Below are 17358 nucleotides of genomic sequence, written 5' to 3' on the forward strand. Positions count from 1 at the left end.
AAAAATATTTAAAATTATTCATTAATTCTTTGGTAACAAACTGTAGGCGTACCAGCCAAAACTAAATTATTAGAATTTTACGCGCCACGTGGAGAAACACAAGTGGATGCTCACAATTACGTACCCGTAAAAATTCGCCCGCGAAACGGAAGGGTTGGGCAAAATTTGAAAAAACGAAATGGAAACAAAATCCCCAGCTTTAAATAAATAATAAAATAAAATCTCATATGATTAAAGACGAAAGGAAGCGATCCTTTCCGTCCAATTCCATCCAGTCAAATGCATCAACCCATAATTCCCACGTCACCGATCCTGGCACACGAAAACTAACCAATCGAATCTCTCCCTTCTCCCGTATATATTTATATTCACCCTTCACTTCTCTCATTCACCACTGACTGCACTTTCTAATCTTTAGAAATCACAACCAGTTTCCAATGGCACCCAAAGCCGAGAAGAAGCCAGCCGAGAAAAAGCCAGCCGAGGAGAAAAAAGCCGAGAAAGTCCCAGCTGAGAAAAAACCAAGAGCCGAGAAGAAGCTCCCTAAAGAAGCGGGGGACAAGAAGAAGAAGCGAAGCAAGAAGAGCATCGAAACCTACAAGATCTACATCTTCAAGGTGCTGAAGCAAGTCCATCCTGATATCGGCATTTCCAGCAAAGCCATGGGTATTATGAACAGCTTCATCAGCGACATCTTCGAGAAGCTGGCTCAAGAATCTTCGAGGCTCGCACGCTATAACAAGAAGCCCACCATCACCTCCCGTGAGATTCAGACTGCCGTAAGATTGGTCCTGCCTGGGGAGTTGGCCAAGCATGCTGTTTCAGAAGGGACCAAGGCGGTTACAAAGTTCACCAGTTCTTAGTTTCCAAAAATCTGGGAAATATGGTTTTGTTGTAAAAATCAGTAGCTTTTTGTGGGTCTTCCTGTAATTTGCGGAGCTTAAATGGAAATTTAACCATATTTTGAATTAATCTTCCTTCTTTTAAATTAACAATTTACAGCTTGTTTGGTTTGGTGTATTGGCATAGCTAATACACCCCTAATCGGTGGGCCCCACCTAATCCGGGTGTAACACGTCGTTTGGTTTGATGTATTGATAATACGCACCTAATCCATTACCTTCTTAATCGGTGAAAACCACCGATTTCTATTCCCCCTCTTTGCCCAGATTAGCTACCGATTGAACATCACCTCCCTGATTTGCCCTCCCCCATCCCCTTGTTTCTCTTCTGTTCCTTCATCCGATTTCCTTCCTTATTTTTTTGCTTTTGTTTTCTGCCGATTTCCTCCCAGTCCATTACGCCTCTTTGCTGCCGATTTGTTCCCTCCGTTTCCTTTCTTTTCTTTTTCGCTCTGCCACTCTTTCGATTGCCTTCTCAACCAGTCGACCTTCTTTACTGACCCTTGTTTCGATTCAGAATCCAAGTCCGACCACTCTTCTCCACCCGCGACGCGAGCCTTTCGAGAACGGCCTCCTACCAATCCAGAAGCTCATATTCACTGACCCACTCCAGGCCCTAACCTCTCTGAAGCAAAAGCTCGTATCTTCCTCCACTCAACGAGTCGACTCGGCGGCCCTCGCTGACGCCCTCGAGATCTCTTTGGACCATGCACGTCTCGTCCTCGACACTCTCGCCTCGGTGCTTCACTCCGAATCCGACCTTCTCGTCACCTCGCGCTTCGACGATGTTGATTCCGTTGGTGCTGATTTGCTTGATCTGATCCTGTTTTTGTACATTCAATCGTATAAAAGGCTTTTGCCGCGCTCGCATAAGGATGCAGCTGCGGTTGCTGATGTTTGGCCTTCCACCTCATTCATTGCTGCATTTTGATGGCTTTGAAGTTGGTCTTCATTATGAGTTGTTTGTAATATTTGTTGTCTTTTTCTTTTTAATTCTATATCCAATGCATTGCTGCATTTAAGTAAGAAATTTTGATGGGTGCTGCTAGCAAATGTAATGAAATTAATTGAGAGCCAATGTCTTAAATTGCTTGGTTTGATTGTTCATGTTTTATTGCTTCCATCTGCCTGCTGTTTTAGGATTGCTGTAAAATACGATTAATGCAGCTGGCACTCTATGACTTGCGATGATAAATTTTATGGTTTCATTTGAATTTAGTACCTAAGGCAGTAGGATTTGCTATAATTTTTGTTTGTCCCATTTTCTATCCAGCTAAGTATCTCATTATGTCTTATCAGAAAAAAAGAGCATCTCATTAATACGGATTTCACCTTGTCTGCAAAATTTTGCAGTAATTATATATCTATTCGCTGTTCGAAGTTATAGCTGTAGGCTATAGTCTTTACTTTGTAGCAATTTATGTTCTAGTCTTTGAAGGCATATCCTGGTTTGTGTTATGATATAGCTTGGCAAGTGGCAGAACAGCATTTTTATTTGTTATGAAACAATGCAATCATTATTGTGCTCTTTTTTTCTCTTTATGCATTAGTTGCCTTGCTTTAGGGTTGGTTTGCAACCTAAAATTGGTTTGTTTTGGTGTTAAACCTGATTTTATGTTGCAAGAGGAAGTTGGGAGCCTTATTCGCATGGCCAAAATAAGAATGTAGGCAGTTTCAACCAAAACAGGACAAAAGACCTTGCCAGCTTTTAAGCAATCAATCACAGATTTGAGCTGAATTTTTCCTTGTAACATTTCGGAATATAAATTTGGTGCTTTTTTTATTCTTTACGTTCCTATTCTCTGTTCCTTTCTTAACATGTATGGCTTTGTGCCCCATTTTCTATTATGTTCTGATTGGTTGTATTCTTTATTTTACTTCCTCCTTGTTATCAGCCTCTCTGCTGTAACTCTATTACCATGTATTCTTGATAAGTCTTTCTTGTATTTACATATCTTACTCTATTTCCATTTTTTTACTTGTTATTAGCTTTTATTTTGTCTTGGTTTATTCACATAAGTACTGTTTCTTCAGGTTATATCTATGGAAGGGTTTGAGCACCTTGGGTTTCTGATTCAATTTGAAGATAAGGGATCTGATGGAGTTTTCTTAAGCCGAGCAGCTTCCATTTTTGCTAATTCAGATCCAGACTTGTAGAATAATAGTCTCTCTTCATCCCTGCTGAATTTCATTGCTATTTGAACTAAAGGGAATTTGCACAAAATAAAATATGGCCATGCAGATGCATGCAATCACTTTCTATTGCTAAGATTGTTAGATCAATAAAAGATATTTTCTTGCCTTGCCTGGTATAAGCTCATTTGATCTTTGTATGAAGTCATTAAATGTTGATGCTGGTTAAATTTTATGGTTTTCCCTTTGGTATTCTTGTTTTCAGTTATTTTTCTCTTACGGGAACACTCTTTTTTGCTCCACCCACTGCCTGTCTTTCCAGATTTTATAGTAATTTCTTGATAGATAATCAACCTGATGTTTGGACCCCTAAAATATCAATCCATTTCCTGTTCCAGTAATTATAATTTTGATTCATGGATGAATATTATATGATTTTTTAATTGTAGGCAGTACGAGTCGAGCACTGTGAAAGAGTTCATGTGATTATAGCTGCAAAACGGGTCTGCATTGCCAATTGTCGTGAGTGTGTATTCTTTTTGGGAGTGAATCAGCGTCCCCTTATTGTTGGCGATAACCACAAGCTACAGGTGAGTAAACAACAATCCCCTTTTGCTGGTTATGTGATCACGCTTGTGTTTTGAGAAGAGATTAAAGAACTTATTTCTAAGTAAATGCTGACTAGTCTTAGTTTTGAAAAATAGATAAATTTACAGGGGAAAGAATTCCAATTAGTTAATATTAGCTTCTGTGTTCTTTTCCCCATAGAATTGGCTGTCTCACTCTCTTTGCCACTCCTGGGGACCTTTGATCCTTTCAACTTCAGCCAAGTCAGCCAAACTCAGCACCCTAACTGGTGGTTGGTGCTGTTTGGCCCTGAAGTGCGCACCACCCTTTTTGTTTTCCTCTAACTTCTCCATGGTCTGTCATATTTATGGTTCATTGCGGTTTTTATAATGAAAATGGTGGTTTTAAAATATCTGATGAAGACAAAAGTTATATGCAAAGTTGCAAAGTTGCGGTTTCTATTTGTGCGTTTGGTGGTGGAGATGATCTTTATCAACCTATAGGAATGTCAGAGGCATCACTTAAAAAGGTGAGATTGTAAATGATGCTGAAGACTTACTTTCGGGATTAGATGTTCAAGATTTTGAATCTTTGCTTAACTTGTACTCTTTGTTGATGTAGGTTTGCTATGTTCAAGATTTTCTGCTTCTACAGAATGGAAGAATCGATTATGGTGAATTTGTTGCCATGGTACTAATTTTCAGTTTGTTGGCAGATTGTACAGCAGATCCAGAATATGATGACTCATGAGAAAAGCGATCGGGAAACGGTTTTGGTTCGTCGCATGCTCCAGGACGGGTTACTTGATGTTGTTTGTTTGAAGCATTAGAGAGATGCTGTTGGTTTATGGAATGCCATAGGTTTTGTAAAACTTTGAGGAGTGTGGAAGTGTTAAAGTTATTCAAAATTAACAAGCTCACTATAAAGCAGCAAATTTATATTAGATTCCCATAATATACTTGCTGCATAAATGCCTTTGATTTCCATAAGTTCATATTTAAAGTTGGAATTTATAAATGTTTCAATGAGTATATGCTGCCACAGTTTATAGGATCTTAGAGAAATGTAATTTTCACTAACACAAATTACTCTTCTTTGCGGCTTAATTTGACTTTTAACACTAAGTAAGCTGCCAGTAAATTTATTTCTTTTTACAAAATATTTAGAAAAAATATTAAATTATATTTAATAATAATTATTTTAAATTATATTTTATAGTATTATATATTATGATTTTAGTAAATTCATATAAGAATATTGAATATTAAGAATTTTATTAAATCATATATTTTAATTAAAATATATTTAATAATAATTATTTCAAATTATATTTTATAGTATCATATATTATAATTTTAGTAAATTCATATAAGAATATTGATTATTAAGAATTTTATTAAATCATATATCTTAATTAAAATATATTTAATAATAATTATTTCAAATTATATTTTATAGTATCATATATTATAATTTTAGTAAATTCATATAAGAATATTGATTATTAAGAATTTTATTAAATTATATATTTTAATTAAAATATATTTAATAATAATTATGTTAATTTATATTTTACAGTATCATATATTATGATTTCAGTAAATTAATATAAGAATATTAATTATTAAGAATTTTATTAAATTATATAGTTTAATTAAAATATATTTAATAATAATTATGTTAATTTATATTTTACAGTATCATATATTATGATTTCAGTAAATTAATATAAGAATATTAATTATTAAGAATTTTATTAAATTATATATTTTAATTAAAATATATTTAATAATAATTATGTTAATTTATATTTTACAGTATCATATATTATGATTTCAGTAAATTAATATAAGAATATTAATTATTAAGAATTTTATTAAATTATATATTTTAATTAAAATATATTTAATAATAATTATGTTAATTTATATTTTACAGTATCATATATTATGATTTCAGTAAATTAATATAAGAATATTAATTATTAAGAATTTTATTAAATTATATATTTTAATTAAAATATATTTAATAATAATTATGTTTAAATATGATTAAATTATTTATTATTGATAATAAAAATCTTGTTATAATTTAAATAACAATAACAATAATCATTTACCAAAACAAATTTATGCTAAGGGTATTCTAGTCATTTTAGTTTTTTCTATTATGCTATTACACCTCTATTCCATTCAACCAAACACAAGATTACTATTACGCCTCTATTCCATTACATTCAACCAAACAATGGATTAGCTATTACACCTCTAATCCAATACACCTCTAATCCAATACACCTCTAATCCAATACGCCTCTAATCCAATACAGCGAACCAAACGTGCCCTTAGTCTTAGCAGCATTATTTTTTATTTTAAAAACATATCTTCCCCCTCTTACCTACAGAATCCAACAACAAAACACATTGCTCAACATGTTACAACTTACATTCATCAGAGGGCTATTGATACCAAACAAAGATCATTGCGTGTATTTTTCACTATTAATTAAGATTCCATATTTTGGATGTGGTTGTACAGGGTACTCAGTAAGGCAACCCAAACGGAGATCAATCAAACAAATGGTTACCTTTTTATTTTACAGCTCAAATTAAATTTACATTTTATTGGCTGTTAGAATTTAATTCACCTTAATTTTGTATTTGATTTAAATTAAACTATCAAACCGGTCAATTTTTTGTTTAGCTTAAGTTGCATTTTAATTACTTATGTTTGAAATGTTACGTTTTAGTTACTTATATTAATGCGTTGTAATATTTTAGTCACTGAACTGTTAATTGCTGTTAACGGTGTATTAGTGAGTTGACGTGGCATGTTAAATAATCATTTCCAACAAATTTTTTTGTTAATTTATACTATCGGTTTACCTATTTTTTTCATTTTGAGTAATTTTATTTTTTTTATTTTTTTAACTTTCCTTTTTTCCCTTTATTTTCCATTATTTTTTGCTTCTCTCTCTATTTTCCTCCTTTTTCAATTTCCTTTAACGTAATTTTTTTTATGTTTTTCATTTATTAGAACTAGTCCCTATACTTATTTTTTTAAAAAATTAAATTTTTCAAATGAGGTGAGCTTGTAGATTAGTTTTAACAAATGAAAAATATAGAAAAATTACGTTAAAAGAAATGAAGAAGAGAAGAAAACAAATGGAGAAGCAGAAGACAATGAAAAAAAGAGAGGAGAGTTGAGAGAACATAAAAAAAATTGCTTAAAATGAAAAAATATAGGGATCAATTGTAAAATTTAACCTAAAATTTTTGTTTAAAATAATGATTTAACGTGTCACATTAGCTTACCGTTACATCCTTAACGGCAATTAACTGCTCAGTGACTAAAACATTACAGCACGATAACGTAAGTGACTAAAACGTAACATTTCAAACATAAATAACTAAAATATAACTTGAGACAAACATAAATAACTATTTTAATAATTTACCCTTCATTAAATCATTTATTATATAACTTATTTGTTTATTTCAATTAACACGGAAAAAAAAAGAATTACTGACACAAAATGTTGAAATGTAGTTTGAAAAAATTATTATGACAAAAAGTAATGGGATCATTGTCTATAGTTCGGTTGTTTGAAGCATATACAATGGCTCTGAACATTGAAAACTTATTTTAAATTTTATATATTGTTATAATATTTGTCGTTTTCAAATATTATTTTTAGCATATTTTAATTTTTATGGAAAAATATCAATCCCTTAAATTATTGGACTGATCCATTTTGTTCTTATGATTAGTGTTTTTTTTAGCGAAAAAAAAAATGTTGGAGTCGAGCCGGGTCAATTGGATGAAAAATAGATTAATACATTAGTTTGAAGAGAGAGTTTGAACTAATTGACTCTTAAATCAATATGAACTAATTGAATATAGTTTAAAATTTCGTTAAACCAATTTTTCTATTTTTAAAATACATTCTTCAATTTTTTATTTTAATAATTTAATTAATTAAATCAAATCAACCGTTAGAAATCAAAATTGATGGCATGAAGTATTCAATCCCAAGTGTAACTAAAAAATATTGAAAAGAATTAATTCCTTAAATAAATGAACAGACACCTTGTTGTAAGAGAAGGGTTAGTGTCTTTGATTAAGAATTCATAAGGACAAATCGTAGATCATCAAATTTAAAAATTAAATTACATAATGATATTTAATTTTTATTAATATTTTAACATATAAAAAATTAATTTACTGTTATTAAAAATTCACAACAATTAACTGTATTATTATGATTAGTAACTAAAAAAGATAAAATATTTAATAACATTTTAAATTTATTATTGATATTATAACTTACCAACAATTTATTTTAGAGATAATATTTGATGCACCGTTAGTATATAAGTTTTAGTACATCATCGATAAATAATAATATGATACATCATATTTAAATTAAACAAAAAATATGGAAAATTTATAAATAAATATTAATAATTTTAAAATATAATTATACATCAATTATAATTGTAACACCCCAAACCCGGCCCAGACGTTATGGCCGGATCCGACATGCCACATCGAAGCGTTCAAAACATTTTATATTGTTGATCCAGAAAAACCTACTTAGTGTTTTAAAAGATAATTTCATTATAGGTTAAAGTGAATGGAAGTTGTGCACCAGGTAGGAAACCGGAAAAGAGGAGGTGAGTCTATCGGACTACTTAAGTACCAAGCTCCCTTCGGATCCAATCCTAGACATGCACACCGCCATTGCTACACCTTAACGTCATGTATATTTCTAGGAAACCGATTTGATTAAGTCATTTTTAGGAAAAGTGATTAATTTTGGCAAATACTTTCATTGCGGAAGCTTTGCTTGTTGTCGTGTTATTTTGAAACCAATTGTTGATTTTTTTTTCTGAAAACGCGCCCTAAAGCTATCCAATTTCAACAGTTAAAATAAGTAATATCTATCTTAGTAATACATATTAAAACCAACAAAAATAATTAAGCGACCTTTTTATATTTAAAAACCCAAACCTCAACGTAAATAATAGGATGTCCAGTTCACCAGAAGAAAACCAAACTTTCAAAACGGGTGGCCACTCCGAATTCCCTCACAGCTCCAAGCCCACTATGGTTGGGGATTTCCTGCGTGGATGAAAATAAAGGGGGTGAGTTTAGGGAAACTCAGTGTGTAAGGAAAACCCATTCAAAGCCCAAGTCAGCTCAAGCCCATTGGGCCTAAGCCCATTCAGGTAACAGTGATACTGGGCCAGAGCCCTTTTCAAATTACAATAAACTGGGCCTTAGCCCCTTATTCAGATAACAGTATGGCCCATAGACCCATTTCAAAATACATGCAACATCAATAAACATATGCAAGCCCATTTGGGGAGACTACTCAACCCACCAACCACTACACTCCACCCGTACCAGCCATACACTCCATGTGGGGAATAGCTCAACCCACCCAGCCCAACACTCCACAGTTGCAGCTTTGCTGCTCAGTTAACAGTAAATTGAGGCAAAGCCTCCAATACGTGGACAAGCCACTTTCAATACTTCCTCCGTCAATATCCCAATCCCATGCATCAGATAATAACAACATGGCATGCAGTAAATAACAACAGTCAAACATGCATTTAGGTCAATTTAACCCTAGGGGTATTTCGGTAATTTATCTACTAGGGGTAAAACTGTAAATTTTCCACTTTTAAAGGTATTTCGGTAATTTATCTATTTTAGGGTTTTTCATGCATATTCCTACTTTTCACGTACTAACAGAATCACGTACCGAGGGTTCTTACCGAATTGGGCCCGTTGGCCCATCATTCCAATTTTGGCCCATTAAGCCAAAAAATATCAAGGGCACAGAAATCATGCACTTTGCAGTCCAAATTTTACAGCTTACCAAAAACATTAATCGATTTACCTCATGAGCATTCGCACACTCGCAAATCTACAAAATACCGGTTTTCGGCATTTCGGCTTTTCGACTTCTGCCGATCCAGACTAAGAAAGAGGGTGTTAGTTACACACCTGTTTGCAACGATATGCTGACGAGATCCACACACGAACCACCTACAATTGGATTACTAACACGTTAATCTAACTATTCAAATACAAAATACGTATTAACTCCTTACAATATTCGGCCAACCACACCTGCAGATCATAGTAAGCTTATAAGAAATCAATAAGCAACTCATTAACAAATTTTTGTCAATGTTTACCACATAATCATAATTTCACTGCAAGCTGTCTTCCTGAGCAACAATCACTAAATCATTTATAACTGGAGCTACGAAACTCCAAATCAAGTGCCGTTAATTTTCCCTAAAAATAGACTCATATATCTTCTATCCATAAAATTTTCAGAATTTTTGGTATGGCCAATCAATACCAGATTTTTCTTAAAGTTTCCCATGTTTCACTGTTTGACTAATCTGACCACTCTTCATTACGAATCAAATTTTCTCATTGTACAGAATTCAAAATATGTTCTCGTTTATTCCATTTGAAACTAGACTCATTAATATTTAATTACATAATTTATTCAGCTTCTAATTCATCTCCCACAATTTATGGTGATTTTTCAAAGTCACGTTACTACTGCTGTCCCAAGCAGATTTATTACCAAATTCACTCTTTCACACATAACTTGCATGCATGTTATTTAAACATGTATATCACCAATCAATCATCACATATCTATGATTTTACTTAAGTATAATCTCTATTTCATCATTTTAAAGTACAACATATTAGCCGATTTTTCCCTTTAGCATCTAAGGCACATGCATGTTCATTTGTTTGGCTCAACTTCACCTATCTTCCATTTTTCATCAAAAGAACATGAAACAACAACCATTTCCTTCATTTTAATTCATGACCAAATGCTCACAACACAACCAAAAACCAAAATATGCTTCAAGAGTTAAGGTAGAATCAAGAAGAACTCATGAACCTCAAAATAGAAGCAAACTACCATGAACTTACCTTCAATTTTCTTCCCCAAGTGACCGAACATTCAAGAGCTTTCTCCTCTCCTTTCTCTTCTCTAACTTTAGGCTATGATGAACAAAGATGGGCAAAACTTTGTTCTTTTCACCCCTTTTTCTTTTAATAAAATTTCATATTTCATCCATTTAATTCTTTAATACAAAAGACATGAAATGCCCATCATGAAACATTTACCTAAACCATTATCATGGAACATTTACCTAACCCATTATCATGGAATATTTACCTAATCCATTATCATGGAACATTTACCTAACCCATTATCAATTTGTACCATGAATTATGGATATCAAGTGCTCATATTGTCTACAACAACATGATGGCTGGCCACTTCTTGTAAAATGGGAGGTTTGTCATGCAAATCCTCCTATTTTGCACTCCTATTTATTTGGCCACTTCAATTTAGCCTATAGCATTTTCAAACATTTTCATATAGGTTCTATTTCATAATTTTACCCCCTTTTTCTTATGGAACAAAAATTAACTAAAATTGCCGGGTTTTATCTTAAGCTTGGGCCTTCTAGAGGCCCACTAACATAATTAAACCTATGCCAACATTCACAGAATTCCCGAAAATTGGGGCGTTACAATAATGATTATAAATAAATATTAATAATTCATAGATTTAGGAAACTAGATTTAAGGATAGGGTTCGGAATATTGAGTTTAAGATTTTAAAATATATTTATAATTAATTCTTATTTAACTATGCTTAAATAAAGTTATTAAAATTCATTTATAAATCCTTTTTTTTATTTGGTTTAATGAAACTTGTACGACTTTTTTATACAACTAACCACAATATATATAGATATTTACAAGAATGACCAAACTTCAAAAAACAATGACAAAAATTACCTAAAATGAACAATGCAAGGGTGGTGTCTGCACCCAAGTAAATCATCCCCCCATCATTAGCTATTGATTGCATGGGGTTTTAAAAAATAATTTTTTTGGTGCCGAGACTTCAATGGCTAGCACCCATATGTAATTTTTCTCCTGTATTTTGTAAAATATAGGTATTCTTTGATTAAAAAAATATTTTTTTATTAGGTGTCAGCTATCAGCATCGCCAAAAATAAATTTAATTTTTTTTCGTACTTTTTGTGCCGGCAATGTGGTGGCCGATACCCATGTCAATAAAAAAAATAATATTTTTTTGGTGTCGATCTTCCCCATGCTGGCACCGTTTTTTTATTAATTAAAATAATTTATTTCTGGTGTCGACCTTTTATTTGTTGGCACCCGTGTTTGAAAAAAATGGTTCTTTTTTGGGTGCTGCCTATCTCGTAGCCAGCACCCAAACAAGCTATACATTGAATTTTTCTGTGTTTTGGTTGAGTTTTTTTTCAACTTTAACAATTGAAAAAAAAAAGAGCCGTACTAGTGTTTTGTTGAGGAGGAAACAAATTTTGTTGAAGATGAATATCCATATATTGTTAGTACATGTCCATTTTGCTGGATAAATAGTAAATACAACTGAAAAAGTTTGTGCATTTCAAAGTCGCCAAAAAATAAGAATGAGATTCAATAAACGTGTAATATTGGTGCAAATGAAATGGAAGATAGGTGCAAATTTCAAGATTGTTTTACAAATTTCTAATTTCAACGGATCCGTTGAAATTTTCAGACATAAAGTTTGTAGATGGTGATGATATGATCACAATGATCGCAATTTATTGCCCCCCAGAGATCGAGAATCTCTGATCGGTTGAGTAATTCACAATGTTAGTTGATCCAAAAGCCCGTTCAAATTGTCCCTCCAGTAAGTCAACATTACGGATTTAATTTTGATCTTAATGTTTACTAGGAATATCTATCAAGTTGTGGAAGGACATCACAAACACCCGAAAATCCAAATTACGATGGATTTTCACATAGCAACCCAATCCCGGGTCCTAGTTTAGAGATACATCCAAAGGTGGTGGGTACCATAACAAACAGTGATGAAAGGTTCGATAATGAAGATTAGTCACACCATGATCCTAGAGAATTTAGTGACCCCGATTTGGATGAGGTTCTAGAAGATATAGACGATGAAGGTGCGAAGGAGGGTTAAGATGTGCACCCCATTTGATCGGGGACACGAAATCTGATATAGTTATACGAAATAATCCAAAGGCCCACATGTCGAGCATAGACCTTGATGCAACACTTGCATGAGAATTTCCCAAATTCCCAGATATAATACCTTCTTACTTGATGGAGGCAAATTTGGAGGTTGGGGAGTTGTTCGTAGGCCAACAATTCGATAATAAGAAAGACTGTGTATATACAATAAAGCGATACAACATGAAGTTGTCGGTGGACTATAAAGTATCGAAATCTACATTGACTTTATATGTTGGGGAACGTTGGAGGGCTGACAGCGATTGTAATTGGCGGGTTCGGGCTGCATTAATGCAAATGACTTAAACGTTGACAATTAAAAAATTAGAAGGGCCTCATACATCCATGATTGCACGTATGATGCAAGATCATCGAAAATTGGATGCGAAAACTATTTGCAACTTCATTGTGTTGTTGGTAAAAGACAGGCCACAATTCCTGTATCAGTCTTTATTACGAACATAAAATCTCGATTCAACTACAGGGTGTCCTACAAAAAAGCATAGTGGGTGAAACAAATGACAACTTAGCAGTTGTATGGTGACTAGGATACGCCATACAATGAACTTTAATGGTGGATAGTCGCGATGCAAAAGTATGTGCTGGGTACCGTGATTGATTTGCAAACACTGTCGCATAGAGGCTCGCACGACGAAATATAACTTGGGAAATGAGTTTTTCACCGATTGTTTTAGATGTTCGATCCTTGTGTTAGGCTTTCTCCCACTGCAAGTCGTTCGTGCAGGTGGATGGTACCTGGTGTTATGGTAACTATATGCAAATACTCCTAGTTGCAGGTTGCACAAGAGGACAACGAAATGTACCGTTAGTTGCTTTCGCCATTGTGGAACCCGAGAACTTCGAATCGTGAGAACTTTTCCTGAGAAATCTGCGAAGGCATGTTGTAAGGCAAGACAACATTTGCATTGTCTCTGACAGATTGAAGGAACTACTAGTTGAAATTAGGCGTTCTGGGGTTCCGTGGAGGTCCGTTTATTGTATCCGATACATCGCTGCAAACTTCCAAAAGAATTATAAAAACGAAGATTGGCGAAAAGAAGTCGTGAACATGGGTAAAAAATTTCGAGCCTAAATTTTACTGTTCATATTTTATTTTTAATCTTGTTTCTAAATTATTTGTATATGTTCATAATTTATTTTTAATCCTGCTTCTAAATTTATCTATTCATATTTTATTTTTAATCCTATTTCTAAATTTATCTGGTTATATTTTATTTTTAATCCTGGTTCAAAATTTGTAATTTAAATATTTTTTAAATCTTGTTCTTAATTTATTAAATATTTTGAAATATTGTCATATCGAAATGCATATGCAGGGTATGAGCTGGAACCACGTCAATTCAGGCAAAGGCTGACAAGGTTTAAGGCTCAAATGGTTGGGTGACGAACTAATTTTTGGTAGTGGTTGGGTAGTATGGAGCCGTGGCAATGGGCTGAATGTTACGATGACGGGTATTTCTAAGAGCCTATTTTCGGTGAGATTGGAGCAGTGGTTTCAGGAACACAAATCTGAGCTAAAAATAAAAATCTATTTTATTTTATTTTATTTTATTTTATGGTTGGCATCATGATAGGAATGTCACATGAAAATTTTGATACAAAAATTTTACAGATTGTGTGTTTAATTAGGGAAGAAACTAAATTGCATAAAATGCAAAAGTTGGGTTCTAGTAGCTATAAGTATCAAATAGCTATGAAATTCAAAACTTAAGGTCCTTATATGGTAATTAGACCATCGAAGAGTAGTTAGTAGATATTTTAATGACTCATTCATGGAAAAATTAGAAAAGGGTAGGGACTAAATTGGAAATCAATAAAATTAATAGATGATAATTAATTAAAAAAGAAAAAAATTATCTATTTACATATCATCTTCCCCAATTTTTCTATGGAAACCCTAGGAGAGAGGAAGAAAACTTTTCAAGCTTAATAAGGTATGAAATCAAGTCCCGTTTTTAGTAATTTCTATATTTTTAGAATCAGGATAGTCTAATATTTCTATTTAGGGGATTTATTTGAAAAGTTGTCAAGGTATGAAATTTGGGTCATGGATAAATATGCTGAAAATTAGAAATTTATGGTAGAAAATGAAAATTTATTCATAGATAAACAACTTTTACAAAGAAATTTTTGATGAAAACTTGATTTAGGAACTAAAATGAAAAAGTGGTAAAACCCATGGAAATTTCTGAAATTTGTGAAATGTATGTGCTGTAAATGTAATATATAAATTTTGGCTAGGCTTGGAAAGAGGGTTAAATTTCATGAATTTCATTTTCTAGGCATAGGGACGAAATCAGAATTTTTGAAAAGGATAGGGGCAAAATGGTAGTTTTGCCTAAGATGTAATAGAATGCAAATGTAAATGAAATGTGATAGATTAATGGTTAACGTTTTCCACATAGATCCGGAAAGACCAACCATAGAACTAGATCGAGGAAAATAAAAGGTTTCGGAATAGTTGAAATTCAAATACGAACCATTTTTAAGGTAAGTTCGTGTAACTTAAATATGTGTGTTAATATGCTTGAATTGAATTGTATGATTGTGTTGATATGTATGAGATGATATACATAATGAAATAGTCATAAGTTGTGAAATATGGACAAATTGTCATATTCCAGTTGAATGTTGAATTTCGATGGATTAAGGTGAATTCTTGAATAAGAATAATATTGCATATGTTACAGATAGAATTTAGCTCGGACGGGTAATTCTAATGTAAGCCCTCTTGAGCTTAGGTTATAAATTGAATTAAGCCAGGACGGGTAAACCAAATTAAGCTCTCTAGAGCATATGCTACAGATAGGATTTAGCCTGGACTAGTGATCTTGCTGTAAAATGTGCGACTCAAGAGTGTGCCTTTTAATTATGTACCTTAATGGGTACTTTTGCACATGAGTATATTACCCGAACATCCATCAAAATTTCAATAGTTCGACGAAAAAGACTCTTGAAGTATGGAAATGTGAAATTTAATGGAAGCTTGTAATGTGATGAACTCATCTATGTTTACTTGATTCTTATATGAGGTTATGTGATTAACTTGATTGATTAAGTGTTTGTGTTTAGGTAAACTCAACCAAAGTTTATGGAAAGTATGACTATGTATGCTTGTATTGAAAAATATGAATGGTAAGTTTATTTTCCGTCATACGAACGTACTAAGCATAAAATGCTTACTCTGTTTAATTTCCCTATTTTATAGTGCTCAAAGCTCGCGAAGGTTGGAAGCCGGTCGGAGCAGTCATCCCATTATCTCATTTTAGTATAAATAAAAATTTCATTTTGGTATAATGGCATGTATAAGCTTATTTGGCTAATGATGGCTTGTAATTGTTGTTTTGTAATCTAGCCATTGGAGTGGCTAGTGATGGTCTAAGTTTGACTATTTTTGAAGTAATATTTTGGTAATCACATAAGTGCTTATTATGTGTTAGTTTGTTGGAATTATGTTAGCATATAAGTTTATGTTAAGAGTAAGTTATATCCTTTGATGCATGAGATACCACATGATTGATGTCAAATTTTATGTGAATATGATATTGGATTGGTGGATATATGCTTGTGAGTTTTGGTGCAGGAAAATGGTAAGTTTTGGATGACAAATGAGGCTAGAAAATAGCCTTATTTTGTCCACACGAGTAGACATATGGGCATGTGTCTTGGCCATGTGTGACACACGGCTTGTCTCATGGGCATGTAGTCTGGCCGTGTGTCCCCTACATCTTAAAAATGAGATACAGAATGCTCAGAATTGGGCACACGGGAAGAGACACGGGGGTGTGTCTCAGTTGTGTGGTTGACAGGGCCTTGGACACTGACGTGTTACACGGTCGTGTGAAAACTGCACCTAAATTTCGAAAATAAAATTCGCCACATGGCCTAGCACAAGAGCATGTAACTTGGCCATGTGACTTCAATTTCTTCATGCCTTATAAGTCAGAGAGTTACACGGGTTAGAGGCATTGGCGTATGTAGTCACACGGCCCAATCACACAGGCATGTCCCTAGACCACACAGGCATGTGAGCCTTGCAACCTTGGAAAATTTTTGAAATGTTGCGAAAATTTTTATAAATTTTCGATTAAGTCCCTACTCGATTCTAATGCTTGTATTGGACCTCGAGGTCCAATTAAGGGACGTTTTGAATGATCCTGGTAAATGAATAGTAATCTACGTAAATTATTTGTAAAATGTTCTGAATGTTTTGGTAATACTCCGAAACCCTGTTCCGACGAGGGAAACGGGTTAAGGGTGTTACAGTATTAGTATAGTATAGTATTATTCAATATGGTTTTTTCATTACTTGAATATTTGTTTAGTATTATAGTTCGTATTTATAAAAAAAAAACAACAAAATTTTGTATAATATTAGTTTTTGAACCATTTTTTATATTTTTAAAAACATTATATCATAGCTTTTTTATTATTATTCTCGATTTTATATCGGTTCGACTGTGGATAAAATTTACAAATTTATGAACAATAAAATTTTTTATAACTTAAAAACAACTCCTTTCGGTTTTATCATACTAATATTTGTATTAAAAATTACTCAAAAATTTATTTATCTCTACTATTGTCGTTTTTTTTACAAAATTTACCTAACTAATTTCATAATTTA

The 17358-nt window shown here is 32.9% G+C and overlaps 1 protein-coding gene across 1 annotated transcript; it reads left to right on the forward strand.

The window, feature by feature from the left end:
• The first annotated feature begins 234 nt into the window (after positions 1-234).
• Positions 235-972, forward strand: LOC107889079 (histone H2B-like). The gene has a single exon (XM_016813381.2). The coding sequence runs from the start codon at positions 438-440 to the stop codon at positions 861-863; it is 426 nt and encodes a 141-aa protein (XP_016668870.2). The 5' UTR covers positions 235-437; the 3' UTR covers positions 864-972.
• Positions 973-17358: the final 16386 nt, after the last annotated feature.

The sequence above is a fragment of the Gossypium hirsutum genome, chromosome A09, assembly GCF_007990345.1.
Source record: "Gossypium hirsutum isolate 1008001.06 chromosome A09, Gossypium_hirsutum_v2.1, whole genome shotgun sequence".
Lineage (NCBI taxonomy): Eukaryota > Viridiplantae > Streptophyta > Magnoliopsida > Malvales > Malvaceae > Gossypium > Gossypium hirsutum.

What these genes read in the sequence shown, in the direction of transcription:
- LOC107889079 (XM_016813381.2), top strand. Translation starts at nt 438, where the DNA reads ATGGCACCCAAAGCCGAGAAGAAGCCAGCCGAGAAAAAGCCAGCCGAG.